The sequence below is a fragment of the Galeopterus variegatus genome, unplaced genomic scaffold (assembly GCF_000696425.1).
Source record: "Galeopterus variegatus unplaced genomic scaffold, G_variegatus-3.0.2 Scaffold38, whole genome shotgun sequence".
Lineage (NCBI taxonomy): Eukaryota > Metazoa > Chordata > Mammalia > Dermoptera > Cynocephalidae > Galeopterus > Galeopterus variegatus.
In genome coordinates, this window is record NW_007726149.1 from 825146 (window position 1) to 850242 (window position 25097).

At 41.8% G+C, this 25097-nt stretch overlaps 1 protein-coding gene across 2 annotated transcripts in view; it reads left to right on the forward strand.

Moving 5' to 3' along the window:
- The window catches only part of FRMPD4 (FERM and PDZ domain containing 4), a 587189-nt gene that overhangs the window by 526964 nt on the left and 35128 nt on the right, over positions 1-25097 (forward strand). For both annotated transcript variants that reach the window (XM_008571308.1, XM_008571302.1), the window contains exons 5-7: positions 10882-10927; positions 21309-21413; positions 24219-24326. In XM_008571308.1, coding sequence (XP_008569530.1) covers positions 10882-10927; positions 21309-21413; positions 24219-24326 — 259 coding nt within the window. The remainder of the gene's footprint in view (positions 1-10881; positions 10928-21308; positions 21414-24218; positions 24327-25097) is intronic.

Genomic DNA, 25097 nt, shown 5'->3' on the forward strand with positions numbered 1-25097 from the left:
GGTTGAAGATTGGGTGGTTTTTTTGTATGTAGAAAGTAAGACTCGTTGGGCGGTCAGGCCGGGGGGCGCAATGAATAGGGGGAGACTTGGGAAGCGCGGCGGCGCTCCCGCCCGAGGGTTCGGATCACACATGCAGACCGGTTCCCGCTCGCTGGCTGAGCGAGGCAGGGGAGCGACGCCGAGGTTTGCGGTCCCGTTGCCGGTCCCGGTCCGGTGCGGGGGCGACACTGAGGGTTGTGATCCATTGCCGGACACAGAAAAAGACAAAAAAAAAAAAAAAAGAAAAGAAATCAGCATAGTGGTGACCCTTGGGAGGTATATCTGGAAGGGAGCGTGGAGGGTTCTGAGATACTGGTAATGTTCTGCTTTATCTGGATCCTGCTTTAATACTTATAGCCACATATCGAATAACCTCAAAACTGAGCAACTTAAGACAACAAATATTTATCATCTCACATTTCCTGTGGATCAGGAAGCAGGTTGCAGTTTAATTCGGTGTCTCTAGCTCAAGATCTCTCACAAGGCTGCAATCAAGGTATTGCTTGGGGCTGTGGTTTCATATGAAGCTCAACTGGGGAAGAATCTGCTTCCAAGCTCATTCACTTATTTCTTGGCAGGATTTAGTTTCTCACAAACTGTTGGACCAAGGGCCTCAGTTCCTTAATGACTATTGGCCAAGGTCTCCTTTGGTTCCTTGCTATGTGGGCCTTTCCAAAGAGAAGTTCACAATATGATATTTGGCTTCCCTTGGAGCAAGTGAGCAAGGGTGGGAGAAAGAATGAATACACAATATGGAAGCCATAGATTTTTTATAACCTAACTTTGGATGTGATATTCTATCACATGTGCTATATTCTCTTTGTTTAGAAAGGAGTCAGTAAGTCCAGCTCACACTCAAGGGGAGGAGATTATGCACAGTCTGAGCACCACAAGGTGGAGATCACTGGGAGCCATCTCAGTGGCTGCTTACCACATGTGCATTCAGTTTGTAAAATTTTATGTGCTGTATACTTAAGATTTGTATGCTTTTCTGTATATACATTATACTTCAAAAGTGTGACTGATTGAATAATTAATTAACAGGACTTCTGTATCTCACAAAAGAGATCTGCAGCCTTCAGATAGACTTTACCAATCTGGAGGTTCTCAAGCTGGGTAAACTGCAACTTTGCTAGGTCTTTGGCCCTCTGCCCCGTATATCCCCTGTACCATACATAGATGTGGTCACCACTGCCTCTGAAATCTGTGACCCTTGAGGGACTGAAGGATTCTTTCCAGGCAGACAAGCATGGGCCTGGTGTTCTTATGTTGTAGGAAGGAAAGTGGACTTGCCATGACAGAGTCAAGTCCTTGGCTGCTGTGACAAATCCCATGGTCAGATTCAGTCTGAGCAGGGAAGCCTCTGAGTTGGTGAAGAATGTAAATTGTGTTATTTAAAATCACCCTCTAGCAATGATGCATATGAAAAGAGAAGCAGAAAATGAAGATTCCTTGGGCAAACATCAGAATGATGGCCATCGGCCAAAATTCATAAATATGCTATACACTGTCCCCGATTTCAGGGTGGGCCCATTTCTAGTCACTGCCTGTCTTTACTCTTAGGGACATGTGCCCAGTACTATGAACATGAATAGAGGCAGAAAGGGAGAGAATAAACCAGGGAGGTCTTGACTTAGGTGATGGAACTAAAATAGTAACCCTGTAAATGAGAAATGTCAGCAAAGGAGCTGCCAGTTAAAAAGTACTGTTTGTCATTATAAAAGAAGCCTCTTAGCTTTTTCTCCATAACCACCTGGTTTTTCTCCATCATTTGTTCTAAGCCATGGCTGGATTGCCCATAGCATACAGTGCCCTGCTCTCTCTTGCTGTATGTACATCCCGCTCATCCACAACACTACATTTTTTTTTTTATTTTGTCAATATACAATGTGGTTGATTATTGTGGCCCATTACCGAAACCTTCACCCCCTCCCTCCAAACAACCTCATATCTGTTCGTTTGTCATATCAACTTCAAGGAATTGTGATTGTTGTGTCTTCTTCCCTCCCCTCCCCCCCCCCCCCCCCCCCCCCCCCCCCCCCCCCCCCCCCCCCCCCCCCATTTTTTTGTGTATTTATTTATTTACTTTTAGCTCCAGCACACATTTAAGGAAAACATTTACCCTATTTTTTTTAGTATTTTTTGTGCCTTGTATTTGCTATATCAGTTTCTTCCAACATTATTTATAAGAAGCACTGTACAGAACAGGGGTTCACTTGGAGGGCCTTCTAAAGAGTTTTCTACCTGCCAGTCTAACAATTATTGATGATGGTCCCCTCTTGCCTGCAGTACTGTCTTAGCTCCCTCATGGGACCTTCCCTCTTGCTCTCCTGTGGTCAGAAGAATCATTTAAAAATATGTAGCAAGCTCCCAGGCAAAGCCAAACCCTCTCAATGTCCTATCAGGCCCCAGAGGATCTGGCCCCTGACCCTTTCTCGGACCTTTCTCCCTAAAATGCCCCCCTGCTCCACTACAAGCTCATTGGGCTCCTGGCTCTTCCCCAAACTTCCTTAGCAGGCTCCATGTTAGGGCCTTTGCCAAATGGAAAGGCAGCCCACACCCCCAGCACTCACAAATGCCCCCTTTTTCTCCACATCATCTTCAGCACTCTATATTATATATAGTGTATTTGTTATGTATTTTTTATTGAACGTCTTTCCTCTCTAAAAGGTGAACTCTTCCACATTCATTAGATATTTTATTGTCTGTTTTATTCTATGATATAGCTCAGGGTTTCTCAGGCTTGGCACTATTGACAGTTTGTACTGCATAATCCTCTGTTGTGGGGACTGTCTTGTGCATTGCAAGATGTTTAGCAGCAGCCCTGGACTCTACCCACTAGCACCCCTCCTAGGCGTGACAACAATAAATGTTTCCGGTCTTGCCAAATGCCCCCTGTGGGGTGAAATCACTTCCCATTGAGAATCACTGATGTATTCCAAATGCCTGACCCCAGGCGGATACTCAGTAAATACTTATTGAAGGAATGAGTAAGGTGAGAGCTATTTAGTAGCGCACATGTGTATAACATAATTTAACTTTTACCTTGAGAGACCCTGCTGCCTTTTATAAATCTTAAATATAAGTACGACTTTCACCCATTAGTTAAATAAGCAGTTCAAAGGCCAAAGACAACACTCATTTAGCAAAAAATTAAGTGGACAAAAAAATTAGGTCAAACCAGAAACATATCTATCATATGCAAATAAAACTCTCTTAGCAGTTTCCAAATTCAGAGTGCCAAATCTGAAATTTTATTGCAAAAGTTTAAAAAATGCAATAAAATCAATGGTTCAAAATGATAAAATTTCACTAAAACGTCAATTTTGATAATTACTATATATTAGTACCCTAATATTCTTCACAAAGAAAATCACAGCCTAAGCCTTAAATGCATTCAACAAAATGTAAATTAGACTTTGCAAAGAATTTGGCTTTCTCTATAGGTTTATATTCAAGTCATTGGTTGTATATAAGCTATTTAATTCTAAACCTAAAATTACAAAGTACATTATTAGTCCATTCTCTGCAAAATTCACATATATACCCCACAATGCAATACCAATTGTGCCCTCCAAATTATTCTTTGTGGTGAAGCAGTTTTAGTCCAAGGTGCTGATTGAATCCTCTCCTCTCCCTTGAATTTATTAGTCCTTTTCCTCTCTCCCCAATCTCCAAAAGTCCTTAATTAATGTTACAATTGTGCTAGTCATAACTGTGTAACTCCCTGCAGTAAGAGCATCTTTTTGCACACTTCAACATATGTTTGTGTAAGACAGTTTTGTTTTGTTTTAGTGCAGGTCATAATTATGGTAGACTGGGGAACCATTAGCTTGGACATTTTCCCTTCCTTGGTAAGGGAGACATGTTCAATTTCAAAACCATTTGACTCCTTTGAATGCCTGTTTTTAAAAAAACATTGTTTTCAAATTCTTTATGGAAGATGGTTTAGTTATCTATTGCTGCCTAACAAATGTAATGGCTTAATAAAATAATTTATTATCTCATGGTTCTGTGAGTTTACTGGGCTCATCCAGATGGTTCTCACTGGGGAGTCTCCTGTGGATGCAGTTAAATGGCAGCTGTGGCTAAGGCCATCTTAAAGCTTGATCGGGTTGGACATCCAGGATGGCTTCTTCACTCATAAGTTGTTGGCTGAACTTAGACAGCTGACATAGCTGGGGCTGGCCAGGCATCTCTCCCTCTCTTCACACTGCTTCTCCACATGGGTAGCTTTCTTACGACATGGTGGCCACAGGGTAGCTGGCCTTCTGACATGGTAGTTGGCTTCCCTCAAAGTGAACATTCCAAGATTTTCATATGGACATTGTAAGGCTTCTAGGATTCTTCTGAAAGCTGAAAATTATGCAGTGTCACTTCTACAACATTTTATTTTTCACAAGTGAGTCACAGGACTAATCCAGATTTGAGGGGAGGAGACTACACAAAGATGTGAATAGTTGGAGTTGTGGTTAAATGAGGGCCATCTTTGAAACCTTTGTATCATAGAAAGGAGAAGATGAGCAATACAAACATCCAGGTTTTCAGAATCCTTTAACACACTGCTTAATAAGGATCTTTCCTTAAATTCTTTTCACTTTCCCTTTGGTCAGCAGCATAACCCTTTACTCAAGGGTGAAAATAGTAGTGGGAGAGACATCATAGAACTGGTAGAAGCCTCACCAATGCTACTGAACAAGTGGACTCTTTAACTCATCTCCTTTATGCCTCTGTTCCCCTGATGACTGTGATGGCTTCATTATGCCCATTTTCTTCCACAGCATCCCTGGAACATAACTGAGAAATGACAAATAATCTCATTCCTCTTGTTTGTAGGTATCAGGGTAGCAGCAAGCTCCAGCAGCAATGGGCAGAGTGTAAATGCTTCACACTGTCCATGGCAGAGTACACTTCGCCATAATATGTTGACCTTTTCTGAATGCTTGGTCATTTGCCAGACATTCCCATTCTCTCCAGCTAATGGCTTCAGTACCTGTTAAGAATTGATTCAGTGGATAATTATAATCTCTATTTAGAGTGTTGCAAAGGTTAACTAGATGAAGCGTTAAACCCCCATTACAAGTATAGTCCTGTGGTGACATTTCTGAAAATGGTAGACACTACTTCATCCAGCTTTGTGAGCTACTGGCTAGACTGACACTGTTATGGCTGGTTATCAGATCAGAAAAAAATCTCAGTGTTCTTTTCACATCTCCAGGTTCTGATAGAAAGGAAAAGTAGAAGGCAAATAATTGGCTTCATTACAAAATACCCTAGGATTGAGGAATGGCCTGCGTTCTGAGCAGAGTCATTGGAGAAATGCTGTTAATCAGTTGCCTCCATCAACAGTGACTGTCCAGCAACAGAGAGTTTAAGGGCTGAGATGCACTAACTTACAGAAAAGAATATTTTTCTGATCTCTTTGAAGAACTCTGAAGTGCAAGAAGAAGAAAGAATTCTTATATTTGCATGTATTTACCTTAGAAGTGAGAATTCAAACACCTTTCACTATACCTTACCACCTTTCCAAGTAAAAATACTGCACATCTATCTTTTAAGTTATGTTAGAATGTCATTTCACAGTTTCCAAAATCCTTTCATATATAGCCCTAAATTGCCTCTTTATTTGCCTTTTAAATGCCTAACCTTTCAGCCATCATGTACTGATTACTTTCTTCCACTATTGAAGATTGAAATCATATAGTTAATTTGTTAAAACTTAGTTGTTTTAAAGCAAGACTCTTGAATTTTGACATAAAATATCCTTCTATGAGAGAGAGAGAGAGAGAGAGAGAGAGAGACAGCAATCACAATAATACATTGAACTTTCAGGGGAAAACAGAATTGTGGTTATTAGAGGTGGGGAAGGGGGAGCAGGATAGGGATAGCGACAAACTGGTCAGTGGACACAAAACAGTTAATTAGGAAAAATAAGTTCTATTGATGTACAGTTGAGCTAGGGCATCTATAATTAGCATTAATTCACTGCATGTTATCAAATGACTAGAAGAGAGGAGATTGAATGTCCTCAACACAAAGAAATGATTAGGTTTTATAATGATGAATGTGCTAATTATCCTGATTTGATCATCACACATTGTACACAGGTATCGATTTTCACCTCTGTACCCCACAAATATGTTTAATCAATTACATTTCAAAAAAATAAATAAAATATTGACACTGCAATTTGAAATTACTCTTCAAAAGCAGAAAATTCATGTGGAATTTATTATGAAATAATACTTCTCTAAATGTGCTTCTAACTGGATTTTTAAAGGACTCTAGCTGTTTTAGGCCTTCATTTTAAAAAGTTATCTGATTGCTTGAAGGTGGTAGCCTCCATTCCTGATTCTAATATTTGTGTTCAGGCTATTTATAAACGGCTTAGATCTTTATTTCTGTCCTCCTAGAATCTTATGGTTAGGAATTCTGAGGAATCCAAAACATTATGAAGTTAATGTTTCTTGTCTGGCAGGTTATAATTAAATAATCACAGATGAGGAAACATGTTCCCAGTCCTAATGATAAATAACATATTGGAATATTTTATTTCAATTCAGATAAATTTATTCATTAAACTATAAAATTAAAGTCAATCTAGGTTGTTTCAGGCAATTTACAGAGCATTACTATTAGACACAAAGTCTTTAAATATAGTAGACATATTTTGAAAAATGGTTCCCATTTCCAAATTAACAAGGTGTGCTTAGCAATGCATCTCCTTGAAATTCTTGACAGAAAAAAATTCTGTGCAAGGTGAAGTCATGGGTGGAAATTATTTTTGAGATACTTATAGTCTCTCCTTTTTAGTGTGGCAGACAGAATTATAAGATGGACTCCAATGATCCCTGCCTCTGTGTATTTATAGCTTTGTGTATTCCCCTCTCTTTTAGTATGCGCAGGCTGTGACTTGCTTCTAATTAATAGAATATGACAAAGGTGATGGAATATCACTTCCATGATTATGTTACCTAAGATTATAACTTCCATCATGCCCCCAGACTCTCTCCCTTTCTGGCTTTGATGAAGCAAGTTGCCATGTTGGGAGACCCACATGGCAAGAAACTGAAGGTGGTCTCAGGTCAACTATCTATAAGGAGCCGAGGCCCTTGATCCAACAACCTAAAGAGGAATTTCATCCTGCCAAAAACCACTGAAGTGAGCTGGGAAGTAGATCCTTTCCAACCTAGCTCTCAGATGAGACCCCAGCCCTGGCCAACACTTTGATTGCAGCCTCATTAGAGAACTTGAAGAAGATGACCAAGCTAAGCTATGCTCATATTTCTGACCCACATAAAGTGAGATAATAAATGGGTGTTGTTTTAAGCTGCTAAGTTTGTGGTAATTTGTTATGCAGCAATAGATAACTAATAAAACTAGCATCTGTGGTAGGTGGAATAATGACTGGCCTAAGATGTCTTCTGTCTAATCTCCAGAGTCTGTGACTCAGCAGATGTGATTTAGTTAAGGATGGGGTGATTAGCCTGAATTATCCAGGTGGATCCAATGTAATCATAAGGGTCCTTAGAAGTGATAGAAGAAGGCAGGAGAATCAGGGAGAGATTTGAAGATGCTATACTACTGGTTTTGAAGATGGAAGATGGGGCCACAAGCCAAGGAATACAGGCAGCCTTTAAATGTTCAAGAGGCTTCAGAATGTATGTAGCCCTGCCAACACTTTGATTTTAGCCCAGCAAAACCTATTTCAGACTTCTGACCTCTAGAAATGTAAAATAGTAAATTTGCATTTTTAAGCCACTGTTCATGGTAATTTGTTATAGTAGCAATAGGAAGCTAATACAGTGTCTATGCTTATTAGTATCTAAGATGAATAGCAAGAGTCCTTCTCCAGGGACGTGTCTGCTCCTGAGAGCTGCTGCACTGCAGCTGTGAATATCAGCTTCCCTTTCCAGAAGTTAACAGTTAAATATGGTGCCACTGAGCATTGCTCCACAGCCTTATGGGCCCATCCATTCCCTTGCTCACCCCACCACCTCCTGTTTTTGCTGCAACACTTATCCCTCATTCTTGTGTTTACCTTTTTATTGTTTCTTCTTAGGGTTGTAAACCTCACTGTCTTAGTCAAGAATTGCTTGGACTCAAAGAATATGATCTATCTAAGTCAACTTAATTAAGTAAGAAGAAATCAGGAATAAATATAGCAAGCAGGTCTCAGAGGGTACAGTCGGAAGCAACTGTGTTCTTTTCTCCCATTGCCCATTTCTAACATCTCCCCAGGGCCAGCTCTTCCCTACCCTTCAACAGAATCTCAGGCAGGTCCCGTAAATGTACAGACAGGTTCAGAAAAATTCTTCAGCCACTCGCACACTTGTAATCACTACAGTTCGTAATCTGTAATTAAAACTTCAAATTGTCATGTAATAGTCAAAACTCCCAGTGTCACAAAACTTTGCCCTTCAGTGGGTTAAGGGGCATTGTCAATATTTTCTTTATTTTCCCAACATTCTTCTCTTGCTTTAGTTCTTCCAGATTGAAATGGAACCAGGGTAGTGAGGTAAAAAGCAGCATAGTTCTCACTTGATTGATGCCACTGTAACCCAGCATTGGGTTTCTCTATCCATGGAAGATAATGAAAGTTGACTCTCCCTGTGTGCTTTTGTGGATTCCTGGAAGATTTCTCTGTTGGGTTGCTCCAGTTGTAGCCCCCCTTGAGTCTGGCAGAACCCCAGGGCTGGTTATGCTCAATGCTCCTTGGCTTCTACATCTTTCCATATGGCCCTCTCACCCGTGGAAGAAACTCAGTTCATCAGGAGGCCTTCATGAAATGATCCCAGGCTAACATTTCTACTGCATGTTTCACATCTCATCCCTAGGAATGGCGCACTTTGGGCCTGCCTCAGTGGGAGGGTAGTAACTTCACAAATGTAGCCTCTGCCATTGGCACCTATGCTTCCACCACCCTCTTGCCTATTTTCAGTTTCTAATTAAGTCATGAGTCAGACCCCGAGGTGAGTAAGGGATTAATTAAGGGTTCCAAACTCTGGTTTTCAATGCCTCCTTTGAAAGTCCTGTAGCATCCTTCTTTGGCATGTGGGGGTGATTGGCATCTACTGACATGGGGCCTCAACTGACACCGTCTGAATACATCTTAGCATCCTGTAACATATGAACACATATGGCTATGATCTCTTTTTCCTCCAAGGATTGAGTTAGAGATCCTAAGGGATCTGAAGCACTATGAAGTTCATTCTTCTTGACTAGCAGGTGATGGTTAAGTACTTAGAGATGAGAGAAAACAGAAGTAAAAGCTCTTTCCCAGAATGACGATAGATATCATACTGAGATATTTTTTACATCAATTATTTTATTTCTAACAGAATGGTGAACAACCAGCCCTCAGGAATGGCGGGAACCAGGAGTGTTCAGGGGATGACTGGCATCTGTAACCTTTACTCTGGTATTCAGCCATGAATGTGACTTGGCTCCCAACTCTCTTAGCCTGTGTCTCTTAGTTCCAATTCTGGAGAGAGGAAATCAGATCAGTTTATTCCAACACTTGATCAGCTGGGCCCAGAGGATGAGTTCCCGGGGCCCATTGCTTGCTTTTGAAGGCTCTGGGAGGGGTCTCGGGAAGAACAGGACAGGCAGGGCAGACAAATCCACTGACATGGCTGCCACACTCACAAATTCTTTGGTCCTGTGCTATCTTACATTTCTTAACTGCTGGATATTTCTTGTTTCCTGTGAATGAGGGAAACTTGAGCAAAAGCAGTGCTTTGCTTCTGTTTGTGTTGCTTTCTGCATATTTTGTCCTGTGTCTGCTTTCCTCCCCCACCCCGCTCCCTCCCTTCCCACCTGTGAGAAGCCAGTAGCACCTGGTCCAGCTCAGCCAGAGTGAGTGGGCCAAGCCACAAATCGGTTAGTGCTAGAAACGTGATTTGCAGTGGCTTCTTCAAGGGAACAGCTTTGCAACAGATCCCCTTTACCTCACTTCTTGCAAAAGCAGGTAATTAATTACAACCTAATGTAGAAAAAGTCAGCTCCTTCTCAACCAAATGACGACTGACCTTTCTCCTACTCATGATAAAAAAGGAACAAAGGAAGGAAGGAAGAAAAACTATTATAACCCATAATATGATTTTTCCTCAAAGATTTGAGTCATTTGAAAGGTTTGGGTTACTTGGAGGAAATTAAATAAACCATTATGTTACATTGTTCTGCTTTTAACTGTGAAGTGCTTCCCATTGTGAACAATATTTCCCAATTGGTGCCTGTCTGAAATATTTATCAGCCCGGGCATTGTTACCATAGATTTTACTAAGCCACACAGTATGGGATGTTTGCTGAGATGCTGTTTTTATATATGAAACCTACAATGACATTTTTTCTTTGATGCCAACCCTGAGAAGATAATGATGTCCCATGAGCTGATAGAATTTTTTAAAATGCCTTCCCAGAGAAAACTACAGAGAAATTTTTAAACAGCAAATAAAAGTGGGCTAAAGGAAAATCAGAAAGGGAGAATCAACTTTGAGAGCAGTTAAAAGCGTACAGACTGATTGAGTTGATGCTTCTAAAACCGTTCTTCCTCCACCAAGTTTTATTTTAGGGCTCTGCTGTTTGGCAGCACAGAGAATATCACCCAATGTAAACCACCTAGGAAGCTTTTAATTGGGCTGTTTGTTATATGGGGAAAACTTGATTTGGGTCTTTTCTGTGGTCTGAAAGCCTACTTCTGAGCTATTCGGTTTACTCTGCCCTGGGAGCCCAAGGAACATTTGCCATGGCGTCACACATTTTGTTTCAAAAGAAAACTGTCACTGGTTAGAGTCCGGGCTCCCTGCATTATGTAAATATGTTTGTTTTTCTCTTTTACAGAAGCTGCAAAGAATCGATACTGCTCACTGTCATTCAGCCTTACCCTGTAAGTATTCCGTGAGTAAAAGTGCCATCTCAGACTTCCAGCCTCCTCTGCCCACGCCAGTAAAACTATGACAATGAGTAATAGCAGAGAAAGATATATGCACTCATAATACAAGTTTTTAAATCTTGATTATTAGTACTTTGTACTCCATGTTAGTAAAACCATTTGTTGGAGAGAAAAGAAAGTACAGTAATGCACTTCCTAAATAAGGAAATCAACTATTCAGTTCTTTGAGACTCTCACCTCTGGAAATAACATAAAATTCAAGACTTTCTCATAGTTTCCAGCTTAAGAATCACAAGTCTCATAGGAACATCTAATGGTAGGATGTTGAAGCACAATTGTTATTTATTTTTTAAATTTTTTAAATTTTTTGGTGGCTGACCAGTAAGGGGATCCAAACCCTTGACCTTAGTGTTATCAGCATCACACTCTACTGGCCAGTCCCCACAATTGTTATCTAATCCGTCCCCCTAAATAATTTGGTAGTGAACTGGATATTTTAGTAAAGCTTGCTTAAAAGGTAGATATTGGAGGAAATATGGCTGTCAGAATTTGATTTCAGCCAACTTGGTTAGAAGGGTGAAAAGTGATTAAATTGGTACTGCCTTAAGTCCCCATGATTTTTTTAAAACAACATTATCATAGTATAATTTTCATACCATAAAATTTATCCATTCTAAGTGTACAATTCAATGGGTCTTTATGAAATTTAGTGCAGTATGCAACCATCGGCACAATCCAGTTTGAGAACATTTTCATCACTGCAATAAGATCCCTTGTTTCATTTACAGTTAATCCCCATTCCCACCCTCAGACCCAGGCAACCACTAATTTACTTTGAATTTCTATAGACTTGCCACTCCTTGTGAATTTCACACATTGTCAGTTGAGCTTAAAATGTACCAAGGCAAATTTCTTCAGATTTTTCCCCAAATGATTACTGTTAGTACTTTGTCTGGCCTTCATATGGAGCAGCAAAGATTCCAATCTGCTTAAGCTTCTATTTTCTTCCCTGTAGAGTTGGAGCATTCTTACATCAATTAAAAGGCTCTGGTATTTGCCAATCTCCATCTTTTGACCAAACTCTTCATCTCCCTGTCCCAGAATTTTCCTCCTGAGTGCTGTGGGCTAGGCATCTTACTCAGGAAAAAAATGTGTGTTTAGGATTCCGATAAGACCACAAATAGAACTAACCAAGACAACAAATCATGCCAGCCAGGACATAACCAGGTATATTAAAGGCTCAGTTTAATATTGACTGTTACGTTTTAGTCCCTTCTCTTTGACAGAACTTATACATACACAATTAAATTTGAAAACTAAGGAGGCCCCAGGACGTTAAGAGAACCAAGATTTGAGATCTAGTTTCCAGCAGTGTGATAGGTGATTCCCCCAGCTGCTCAGAACCCCAGTTTCCTCATCTATATAAGGAGAGGGTGAGATGGCATCACATTCGAGGGCCTTCCCACTCTGCCATCTCGTGACTCCTCGATTCCTTCCATGTGCTTCCATATAAAGTACAGCTGGGCTGTTTTTAGAATGCTTCAGTTAACCAAACTGTCATTCTCACTTACTACAAATCTATCCACACTTCTTAATTTGTTTGCAGTGGACAAATAAATTTTGGTATAGCCAATATAAATGTCTATGATAAGCAAGCGATTGAACAACTGTAAATTCCTGGGGAAACTTCAAGTTTACATTGCCTTTCCTGAATTATCTCTCTCCACGTTATAACCTATTAGAAGTGCAAAGTCAAGAGCTGGCTGGTTAGGGTTTGATCCCTCTACCAGCCACCAAAAATATATAAATAAAAGAATACTAAAAACAAAAATGCAAAATTGGAATCAGTTTACTCCAAACCAGGTTATGTTTGCAATCTATGGTACTGTTTTACCCCAGGCGGTAAACTTAGAGCAAATTTAAGGTCATGTCTTGTGGCTTGGCTTGCTCTTCTTGCCATTTGAGTCTGTGTGACTTGTTATTCATTTGAATACTCATTACTATCAATGAATCATGGAACTTCCTTTTAACAGATAATCTGGAACTTTCTAGGCATGCAGGTGGCTCTTGCTGTTGTCCTGTATTGAAAGTCAACATTTAGCCACAACACTTAGGAACGAGTGCTACATGTTTTTAGGGCCAGCAGCTGCACCTGAGCTCCAGAGTCACTCTTCCCTGCCTGGTCATTGCTTCTCATCTTGGACTTGCCTTTGAGCAGCCCACCTTCCTGAAATGACCACCACATACTCTACCCTCACCAGTTCCTTGGCCTAGCCAAGTCCTTCTCAGCTTTCAAGTCTCTGGCCAAATTCTAAATGCTATGTCAAGGTTTCTCAATCTTGGTACTGCTGACATTGGGGCTGGGGGCTGTCCTGTACACTGTAGGACGTTGAGCAGAATCCCTGGCCTCTACCCACTACATGCCAGTAGCACCCTCTCCCCAAGTTGTTACAACCCGTAGTGTCTCCAAACATTGCCAAATGTCCCCTGGGAACAAAAGCACCCCCAGTTGAGAACCACTGTCCCACACTTCCCTCACTGTTCTAGTCCAAAGTGGCTTTTCCCTCCTCTGAATTGTAGGAATTGAAATAAAGGAATTTAAACTCCAGAGTTACTTAAATAGATACATAAGGACGTGGAGAGGAGAGCAGATGGGAGAAGAAGAGACTGTAATTTTTTACTTACACTTTTGTGTTTGGATTTTCCTACAAGCAGATTGCTTTTTCAAAAACATTATTGGGTTTCATTCATTTGTTAAACATCCTTTCGGCAACCAGTATTGACATAAAGAAGCAGATGACCCAGTAGACCAAAAGAAAGTCTATAAATTCTACTTTTATTACAGACAATAAAAATTAGCATTAAATTTCTGTTGTAACTTACTTGCCAGCATTTTTGATGTTTTATTTCTGCTGCCTAAGAAGGTCCAGTAAAGACAGAGTGCCAATGTTTACACCTTCCTGCCACACTCCACGTGTGCCCAGGACACCCCAACATGACCCAGCCGCAGAAATCAATCTGCAATGAGGCTTGGGTCAAGGGGGTCTGGAATGAGAGTCTTAGGATTCCTGAAATTCTTTGATAAGAAGTCATTCTTAGCAGGTTACTTCCTCATTTTTTTTATTATGGACCCCCACCAATTTTACTTCTTTTCTTAATCAGAGATGACCAGTGTAAACATTTTGACCTATTTCCTTCCAGTCTTTTTTCTATGCCTTAGTCAAAATCATATTGTACATGGAATTTAATTCTGCTGCTTTCACTAAATATATCACAAGCACTTTGCTGTGTTGTTAAAAATCCTTTATAAGCATCATTGAAATGGTTGCAAAACATTACACTGAACCAAGATTGACTTAACCAGCCCCTGTCATTGGGCCCTTTACTGTCTTTAATGCGTTGCTATTATAAATAATTCTGTGTAGAATATTTTTGTGTATAAATCCTTATCTGTATTTAGTAATATTTTCCCAGGATGGAATTTTAGAAGGAGAATTTCAGGTTACTCGTGGATTGTATTTGTTTTGCTCTGATATACCATATTCTTTTGTTGTACTGCTACCTTTTTAAATTATGGATGTTTCATTAGCCAGCACCTTTTTTTTTTTGTTACTTTGCCTTCCACAGTTTCCAAGTCTAGAACTTCCAGAACTTCCCAGCCAATCATACCTGAGACAGAGAGTATTTAAGGAGTCTCTGCAACGTGTCCTCACACAACCCCAACTCAGTGGGGTTTGGGCTAAGTCACTCTCTCGGTTCTGGTGTCCCTGAGCTACTGTGATTCATATTCTTCTAGGCCAAAGCGCTGAGGCACCTGCTTGCCTGACTGCCACTTCCCACCTCCCTTCCAGTGTGCTCCTGCAGCAGCCACTAGCAGGTCTCACATCATATCCCCTGGGCATGTGTCATGCTGAGCACGTCAGCCCCATATCCCATGGACAGCACCTGTGGGTCTTTGCCTGCGAGATCCTTTTGGCCACACGAGCATGCTCATGGAGCAGGCCAGAAGTGCTAAGGAATTATCCCAGGAGGTCAATGATCTGTATTTTTTTCAGGTGATGGTCAGTCAGTGTGGCCACAAGAGGGGACACAGGAGAGACACAGGAAAATGTCATTTATTCTACTCACAGTTCCTAAAGAGACTGAGTCACTGCATGACAGGAGGGGGTCATGTGGGAGGGAGCACCAAGGGTGTAAGCTCCACCAAACAGGTGGTGAGCGGAGAGGGAGGAAAGGCCCGGGCAATGTCTGTATCAGGGACCAGGGTAGAGAACACAAGGAAAAGTGCGATTTCATTAGTGCGCTTAACGTTACTAGGTCACAGTCAGGGCAGGCTCGGAAGGGGAACCTGTGGCAGGGCCTGACCTTATCACACTGGTGCACCTGGTTGCCTGGGCAGGTGTCACAGCCTGTTTGTGGGGATGTTGGGGCAGCCAGAAAATATGAAGTTTCAAAATTCATAATACAAGCAGCAACTCCATCAATGACTGGCAGGAGCTGGTGGATAAATACCTCAGCTTCCTTTCTCCTCAGACAGTATAACTCTGAGGCATGTGGTCTGCTTTATTTCCCAGAGGTTCCCAGTAGGAGTCAGCTCCATTGCCTACAGTGGGGCCTTACTTAACAAGGAATGCATTACTGGCTCACTCTCTCTCCTGCCTCCCTTCTCCCACTCACCTACCCATGTTTCCTGTGAGTACCTCCCAAACCGGCTGTCTCTTTGTGAACCCTTGTCTTAGGGTCTGCTTGGTGGGGACTCTAAGTCACCCAGTGATAACCGTAGGCTTTTCCTCACCAAATATTTACTCAATGCCTACCACATAAGTAGTACCGTAGAGCTGCAGGGATTGCAAGTTCAAGACCTTATACTTCAGTTTCAGAAGCTAATCTTGTTTACATAATTTTTTCAAACTCTGCTCTAATGACTTCTAAGAGCATTTAAAAGCATCAGGAGCAGGCCACACTCTATTGTGGCCACTTAGTAACAGCAAATTCCGAAAGAGGTACAGGGGTTGATTAGGGGCCTGCTAATGTTAAAATTAATTAACAGCAGGAGAATCTGATTGTTCTCAGTGGTAATTACTTATTTTCACCACAGGATATGAAGTGCTTGTGATCAGCACCTACAGGTTGCTAAGAATTAATTCACCAGGTTTTCGAGTGGTGTACGTTGTATATTTTTTGAGTACCAAAGAGAAATCCGAATCAAAACTGCTGCCATGGCTGCTTTACATTATTCCATGTCCCATGAGTAACTCCAGCTGGTGGAATAAGCCATTACTTTGCTGAGTCTCATCAAGTAGCTTTCAGATTTGGAGAGTTTATGTTTTTATTATCAGAAAGTAATTTTTAAAATGTATGTTGATTATATGAAACAGTCACGAATCCAGAACAAGAAAAATGTATTTGCTGTGGATTCTTAGTTAGTCTTTTATCCCAAGTCTGTTAACTTCAAATTACATAAGATATTTACTTAACAACCTTGGCTATCCAGTTTTCTCTCTGGTCTTACCAGATTACCAGGTTTGTCATTAGGGCATGGTAAATAAATATGGGAATGAAGCTATGCAAGGTAAGTATGCTGTAGCTACAGACAGAAGACAAACATCCCAGTTTGGCAAGTTGTGCTATATGAGGCCATTTACTTTAGGGGCAAATAATGCTATGTACTTCCATGACCCCTGGGAATATCACTGCATTCCATAATTATATCAAATTCTATGCATCAAAGACTAAGGTCTGTTAAATATACTTTTTTATTGAGGCAAGGAATTATGCAGAAAATATTTTAGAAAAATATGGTAAAATATGAATTTTAAAAATCAGTATACATAGAAGGAAAAACCTCAGTATCTGACACATTGAACACATATGAAATATTTCATTCCTAAACAATGCTGGGGAAGTGGGGTGTTACTGCATTGAAATATCCCATCTAATTAGTAGTGTCTGTTCTGGGTAGCTTTATTACAGCCGCTTCACATGTGCTAAACTCAGTCTGCCAATGTAAATACCGCCTGCTTAAAATCATTAAGGGAGAATGTTTTCCCTTCAGCTAAAAAATGGCATATCAAAAGCAAACCAGTTCACCACTGTATGATTTGCTTGTTAATCATTACTAAACTCAGCCTGTGACTACAAAGATACTGACGAGAACACCACTGTCACATCACTCAGCCCTGCGCTGGGACGTTTAAAGCTCATGTGGAGCCTGTTTAAAGATGTTCTTTTTTGAGGAGCAGCTGTTCACAGTTCTTTTGGTTTTTTGGTGTTGTTTTTTAAGAGGCCAGCCATTCTCTTAAAACATCTCATATAAATGAATGAATTGAAACTCTGGAGGACGAATTATCTGTCCATCCAGTACTAAAAGAAACTGCTCATAGCAAAGGATGGGATGGGTGTGGACAGGAAATTTAGAAATAACAGGATTCTCCCAATATTAAGGAAAAAATTTGTACGGGAATACATACACACACACTTTTTATCATATTTTTTTCAACAGTGATTTTTTTTATTATAACAAAATACACATAACATAAAATTTACCATTTTAGCTATTTTAAGGTGTACAATTCAATGGCGTTAAGTACACTGGCAATGTGCAAACATTGTCACTTTCTAGTTCCAGAACGTTTTTCCCCACAAAAGGAAACCCCACACTCATTAAGCAGTCACCCTCTCTTCTCCCATTCTTCCCTCCCCAACCCCTGACAACTACTAATCTGTCTTTATGGATTTGCCTATTCTGGACATTTTCTATAAATGGAATCATACAATATGTGGCCTTTTGCATCTGGCTTCTTTCACTCAGCACAATGTTTTCGAGGTTCATCCACGTTGCAGCATGTATCAGCACTTCATTCCTTTTCATGGTTGAATGATATTCCATTGTATGTATATGCATTTTATTCATCATGTTGTTTTTCAATTTAATTGATCTCAAGTCTGCTTGCATTTGACAAGGATGGGAATCCATTTTGTTTTGTTTCATTTTACTTGAAATCCAAAGTATGGATCATTCTAAATGGCTTTTGTGCCTTGAGATTAATATAATACACAGAAGGTTAAGCCTCTGTGTTGATTATAGAAGCAATTAGCAGAATTCTTTACACAACAACCTCAATGTCTTCAGACTAGATAGCATATAAAACATTAGTTTGAACCATAGGCAATTCCCAATATTTGACCATGTTTGTCTGTAAAATTGCAGTTGTATGAGTCAAACTAAATATTTACGTTTATATTAGGTTTAATAGAGAATTCAGTTCTTTTTTAAAATAAACAAATGGTGCCTGTGACAGTGGACACCTATGAGATGTGAGTTCCCTCCCCCTTAGGCTTCATTAAAATGATGCAACAAGGACGATTCCCAGATAAAGTGACTTTACCACGATCATGCAGCAAGGGATCCTCTGCATCACCCTTCTAAGCAGGTTCTCCCACTTCTCTTCCAATTTCTGAGGGACAACTGTATCAATCAGCCCCTTTCCAATAAAAAGGAAAGGATCATGAAGAACAAGGAAACTATAAGATTAGCCAGCATATGAAGTCAACTTTTAATTGTAAATCAAGGTGTCCTCTCCACCCTGCCCAGTAAGACCACAGGATTACAGGTGACCAACAAGAGGCTGAAACTCAGGTTGCAGGTACATAAAACATGAGTGCTTAAGAGAGTACATGTGCACATATGTATGTGTGTATGTGTGTGTATTTGCCGCTCGCGTGCTCATAAACCCTTAATGTGAACAACAATTGGATTATCAGTCATTTTAGAACTATGAGTGGCTCTTCTCCACCTCATTAAAATAGATAATTAACAATCAATTCATCATAAATCCAACATTACATTTGACCACCCCCTCACCTTCCACATTGTGTTTGAAGCTCTGTATTAAAAACAAGGTTTGTGTACTTTCATAGCCATCATTTTAAAATATCCCTGGAAATGTGCCCAGTAAGAACATAGTAATATGTTCGTAGTTCTGGTCTGGTAACTAAATCAAACTTATTAGTTTTTTATTATTATTATCTTAATTTATTTATTGGATCAAAATTGATTATACTTATTTTGGGGGTTCAACATTGAGATATGTTGATCAAATCAATATTACTAGCATATATTTTCTTACAAATCATAATTATTCTTTATGCCCCTTGTCCAATCTCTCCCTATCCCCCTCTCCCTCTGACCTCCCACCACTGATAACCCTAGATTTCTTCTCTCCCTCTGAAAGAGTAATGGTTACTCTGTTGATTTGTTGCCTAAATGATCTGTCCAATGCTGAGAGGTGTGTTCAGGTCCCCCAATATTATCATAGAGAAGATGCTTCTGTCACTCTGGAATGGGCTTTGTGGAGAGAGACATCCTCTTCTTTTCTTTATCTCTGCTGGTGACTCTCCTTGTGTGATTGCACTCCAGTGGTTGGTGAACCACCTGCGTGGTGGCTGTGATGTCTAGCGACTTTTGTGGCAGCCATGGTTATTGTGGTGGCTGTGGTGGGCCACCCACATGGAGGTGATGTTTTTGGCATGCTCCTTGGTGCTGGCAGTGTGCCTGGTTGTGGGGTGTGCCTGGTCCCCAGATCCATGCCTCAGGTCCCCAGGCAGGCCCTGAGGTGCTGGTGTGGTATGCCTGGTTGTGGGAGGGGGTCCAGTCCCCTTCTCCATGCCTCAGGTCCCTGGGTGGGCCCCGAGGTGCTGGTGCAGTGTGCCTGGTTGTGGCAGGGTTTCAGTCCCCTTCTCCATGCTTCTGTTCCTTGGGTGGGCCCCAAGGCACTGGCACAGTGTGCCTGGTTGTGGGAGGGGGTCCAGTCCCCTTCTCCATGCCTTGGGTCCCCAGGCAGGCCCTGAGCTGCTGGCATGGTGTGCCTGGTTGTGGCAGGAGGTCCAGTCCCCTTCTCCATGCCGTGGGTCCCCAGGCAGGCTCTGAGCTGCTGGCATGACGTGCCTGGTTGTAGCAGGAGGTCCAGTCCCCTTCTCCATGCCATGGGTCCCCAGGCAGGCTCTGAGCTGCTGGCATGACGTGCCTGGTTGTGGCAGGGGGTCTGGTCCCCTTCTCCATGCCCTGGATCCCCAGGCAGGCCCTGAGGTGCTGGTATCATGTGCCTGGTTGTGAGAGGGGAGGTCTGGTTCCTTTCTCCATGCCTCGGGTCCCCAGGTGGGCCCTGAGGCTCTGGCATGGTGTGCCTGGTTGTGGGAGGGGGATCCAGTCCCCTTCTCCATGCCTCAGGTCTGTGGGCAGGCCCCGATGCACTGGCGCAGTGTGCCTGGTTGTGGGAATGGGGTCCGGTCCCTGGCTCCAAGCCTCCAGTTCCCAGGCTGGCCTCAAGGCCCTGGTGGTGTGTCTGGGCCGGAACTAATTTTTTTGTCCTTTGCTTACTTCTAAAACAGGGGAACTTTCTGTGGGAACCAGTACTTGAGCTGTGTGGTTGAGCTAAACTGCTGCTTTGCTGCTGTTTCCCTAGGGAAGGCTTTTTGTGCAGCACAGGGTTTAATGGTTGACCTTATACATACTTCCGGCTCTCCAGAGACCCGGTGGATCTGGGTTGTGTACAAATTCTGATCTGGGCCTGAGTTTTTTCAACAAACTGCACCCCATGCAATTCTGCATTCCTGACCAGTGTCCTCTAAGTGGTCCTGCGCTGATTGGGAGGGCGGGTCAGCTGTCCTTGCTATGTCCCAGTGTTCTCCTGGTGGGCTCCAAACACTTCACATGGGATGGGACCTGTGCCGGACCCTTGCGATGACTCACCGGCCTCTGAATGGCTCCCTTTATACAGCTGTTCTGGCTCCTCGCTCCTGTGTGGGTCCATGGGAACCCTATTAGTGGTCTTGCTATCCCAGGAGGCTGCCAAGGCCCTCTTCTCCCCTGCTGCCTCCAAGCAACTCCATCCTTAGGGCACAGCTGCAGCTTCTGCCAGCTCCTGCTCCATGCATTTATCAGCTCTAGCCTTAAAGCAGCCACGGCCTGAAATGCTCAGAGCAGTTTTTTCTCTCTCATCGTGGTTTCTCCTGCCTTCGTGAACTCCCTGGGTCTCGCTTCCTCTTCCCCTGAGCTCCAGAGGCCCCAGCTTGGCTGATGTTACATTTTTATAGTCGTAAATTGGTTGATTGATTTGTGCGAGAGAATGATGCTGGGAACCATCATCTCTTCCACCATCTTGACCAGAACTCTCTTCAAACTTATTAGTTTATAGGTATGACAGGGTTTTGATTGCAACCATAATTTGCATTTTGACCTTGAATGGGCATCACCAAACATTTTACTTTTTAAGCAAAATTGTTGCATATATCTGAAAGGACAAAGATGTAAAACAACTGTTAAAAGGTTTGCATTGTTACCAATAATCAGATCAAATATTTTCTTGTCTTCTAGTCTCCCAAATCAGCATTTATTAGTGCTGCAAAAAAGGCAAGATTAAAGTCCAATCCAGTCAAAGTGCGCTTCTCTGAGGAGGTCATCATCAATGGCCAAGTGTCGGTGAGTTTATAGTCACATGGGGGGTGGCTTGGAGAGAGACATTGAGGCAGGGGCTTGGTGCTCAAGCCAAGCCAGTGGTCCCAGATCAAATGATCAACCTGGAATTCATTGTTGGTTTTCACAGGGGTGTCAAATCTCAGGATGGTTAAAGGCTTGAGAGATCTTCAGGTTGTGCCTGAATCCCATCTACCATGGCCCAAATATATGGTAGTCCAGTATTACTTGGAATGCTTCCAGTGTTAGAGACCTCAGCACTTAGCAAAGGAGTTCATTTGATTTGGGATCACTGATGTTGCCTCATTCATACTGAGTAAAATATGCCTCTTTGAACTCCCACCTATGTATTCCCATTCTGCCAACTAAGTATTCTTCCATATGACAACCCTTTATATATTCTGAGAAAAGTACTGTGTTTCCCTGTGTATTGGTCCATTTCTGTTGCTTATAACAGAAATACCTGAAACTGGGTAATTTATAAAGAAACAATATTTATTACTTACAGTTTTCGAGGGTGGGAAGTCCAAAGTCCAGAGAAAACATCTTGGTGAGAACCTTGTTGGTGGGTAGTGACTCTTCACAGCAAAGCAGGGTGTCACATGGCGGATGGCAGAAGCAGAGAGAGCTCCTCATGTGCTCTCCTTTTAAAGCTCTCAGAACCACGCCCATGACCACCATTAAACCATCAATTTATTAATCCATTCACTAGGCATGGTCCTCACAATATAATCACCTCTTCGAGGCCCCACCTTTCAATTACCACAATAGGATTTCCCACCCCCTTAACACTGTCACAGGGAGGATGAAGCCCCAATGAGTTTGGGGGGATATTCAATCCACAGCACCCTAAGTTTTTCCTTAACCAAAAAAAAGTCTAATCTTTCAACTAATCAAAATGGCAAAGAAGTTAAAATAATAGAAAGGTTTTGTATATGCAACCAGAACTGAAGAAATACTGCCCAGATCTCCTTACATAGGTCTTAATGGAAACATGATTGCTCAGGTATTGAATTGATCTTCAAAATAAATAATGTAAACATCAATGAGAGGTTTTATTTTCAACTTTTTGCAAAAATAATGTAATGTATTGCTTTTAGTTTTTAGAAAGCCGTCATCCAGGGCACTAATATTTTTTGGATCTTTAAAACGCCAGATTTTGTTATTGAGGTTTCTTTTTGCTGTTGGGGTTGTTTAAATAAATTTACAAGGATGAAATCTGTGCCTGCCCCACTTGGAGTTCAGGGAGTTAGCGGCCAATCTGTCGAACTAATGTGATGCTGCTGGGAAAGGGCCTGAGGCTGCCACTGTTTCTATTGCCCTGTGAGCGTGGTCTGTTCCGCTCGCCCCAGTGCATCCCCATCACTCTGGATGCGGGCTTACCGTACATTATTGATTCACAACAAGCCTGTCTCAGCTGAAGGGTAGAAGGTTCCAGGCACAGAGAAAACATATCATGGAAGGTCATCTAAAACTTACCTTTTCTGCCCAGATATTCCAAGCATGAGATCGGGCAATCAGGCAGTTTATACATCTTTAGAGAGAAGACGATTCTAGAAGCTGCTGTGGCAGTGTAAATTAGTGCCTGGATACAGCAGGGCTCATGCAAGGCAGCTGGTGTGTGAGGACATCTCTGAGGGCCGTTGCCTCCTGCAGCCTGCGCTGCCTCGCCACCAGCCTGTAGAGGGCAGGGACATCCCATCACATGTCGGCTCCTCAGCCTTTGTGGCCATCTTCATTTCCAGCCTGCCCTTGCTCTTCTGAGCCATGGTGCCATTTCTTCTGGACTCGGATCCAAACTTATTCGGCGCACTGGGGAGCAGCAACAGGAGGTGGGAAGTCCACAGGAGTAGAAGGGGAGGGAGGAAATTCAGGGAAAGAGGCAGCCAGTGCAAGGCATGGAGCCCGCCGTGGGAATGTGTAGGGCTGAATTCTCCCAGGTAACTGTAAGCAGCTGACAAATCTCTGATCATCTCATCTGCAGTTCCCTTATCTGCAAAACAAGGGATGCGTGGTTTCAGGATTGCTTGGTTCCTCTCCAGGCCTGTGACGTTTTAACCCACGACAGGAGAATAAGGCAGTTCCCTAGAAGGACTCAGAGAACTGCAAACATACCGTCCTTCCCTCTCTTACCCCTCTCACCATTCACTACTTCCCATTAAAGAGAACATTCGAAAGAATCCACTCCTATTGTTCACTTTTGGCCATGTTTCAAGCTAGCATCTCTTTCTGAGTTCCTTCTAAATGACAATCTGTTCATTATGGACTTGATGTTTTGCTCTTTTAACACACTAACCCATTGCTTATAGTTTCCTTTTGGGTTGGAGGACTGCTCCTAAATGGGTTAAAAATAGTGTTGCAAAATAGCTTTACACTTGAAGCTGGTTAAGACTCATGACTCACCATCATGACTGCCACCAGGCGCCAAGAACATCGCATAAAACAGTGTCATTACATAAAACAGGTCTTCATTCGGCTCAAGACATGCTGCTGTGCTTGAGTCTGGGCTTTAGTGCCAAACATAGATGCTTAATTACAGAGGAATTATTTCTATAATCATGTTTTCCAATGGGGAATCTTCAGTTTAACAAAAATTATCTAATTGATTTTCTCATGGGCAAATATCTTTTCTTCGAATTAGATGAATTCTTTGTATCTGGAAAAAAATTTTTCTATGAACAACTTAACTCAGACATCACCAAAGGGACATCTTGGTTGGCCTTAGAGAGTTGGTGTATGCTGGTACTGTGAAGAGCAGAATTCTAATTTGACTGACTAACCCCCACCCCCTTTTTTGTTGTTTTTAAACAGGAAACTGTTAAGGACAATTCACTTCTTTTTATGCCAAATGTTTTGAAAGTCTATTTGGAAAATGGGCAGACCAAGTCATTTCGCTTTGACTGCAGCACCTCCATAAAGGTAAGATGACCTACTAAACTCTGTACCTGGACATCACCAGGGATATTGTGAAAGACTGTGGGCCAGCACCTTCTTGCAGAACTATCCCTTTATTGCTGTGATTTTGATGATTGCTTCCAGGTAAGGTTGTGTGTGTGTATACTCAAAAACAAACCAAAACAAGAAGCTTAAACTAAGAAGGTTCTGCTCTTTTTATCCCCTTGGTATTGCACAGCAATATACATAATGTGCTATCAGTGAAGAAATACTAGGGCTAGTCATTTCAATACAAATGCAGATTAATTAAAATTGTGTGACTGTCACCAAGAAGGGTTGGCACTCTGCCCAAAGCCAGCATGATTTCTCAGCAATGTCAGCCGCCAAGAAGATTAAGTTGTTAGCTGTTAATTGAATATCTGCTACTTTGGTGTCCAGCAAAAACAAGGGGTAGAATAATGTAAAGATTACATTTACTTTTAATTGCTGTAACCAATTTCATGAAAACGATGGGGAAAAAAAGCAGAGATGAGGCATGCTTCTTTAGGAGAAGGGGTAAAAAGGAAGAGTCACAAAGCAATCCTATTATTTCAGAGCCACAGGTGAGTTTTACATAACAGGAATTATAGCAAAGCATATGTGTTTTCTTCTCCATGCTTCTTTCCTGGAAAAGAAAAGTGCATATTCTCATTTTTTACTGGGCAAAAGTGTATTTAGAAATGATTGCTCCCTAATGCTTCATCAGCCTAAATTAGTTTTTCTTCAAATGGTACAGTAAAAACAATTTTACGGAGG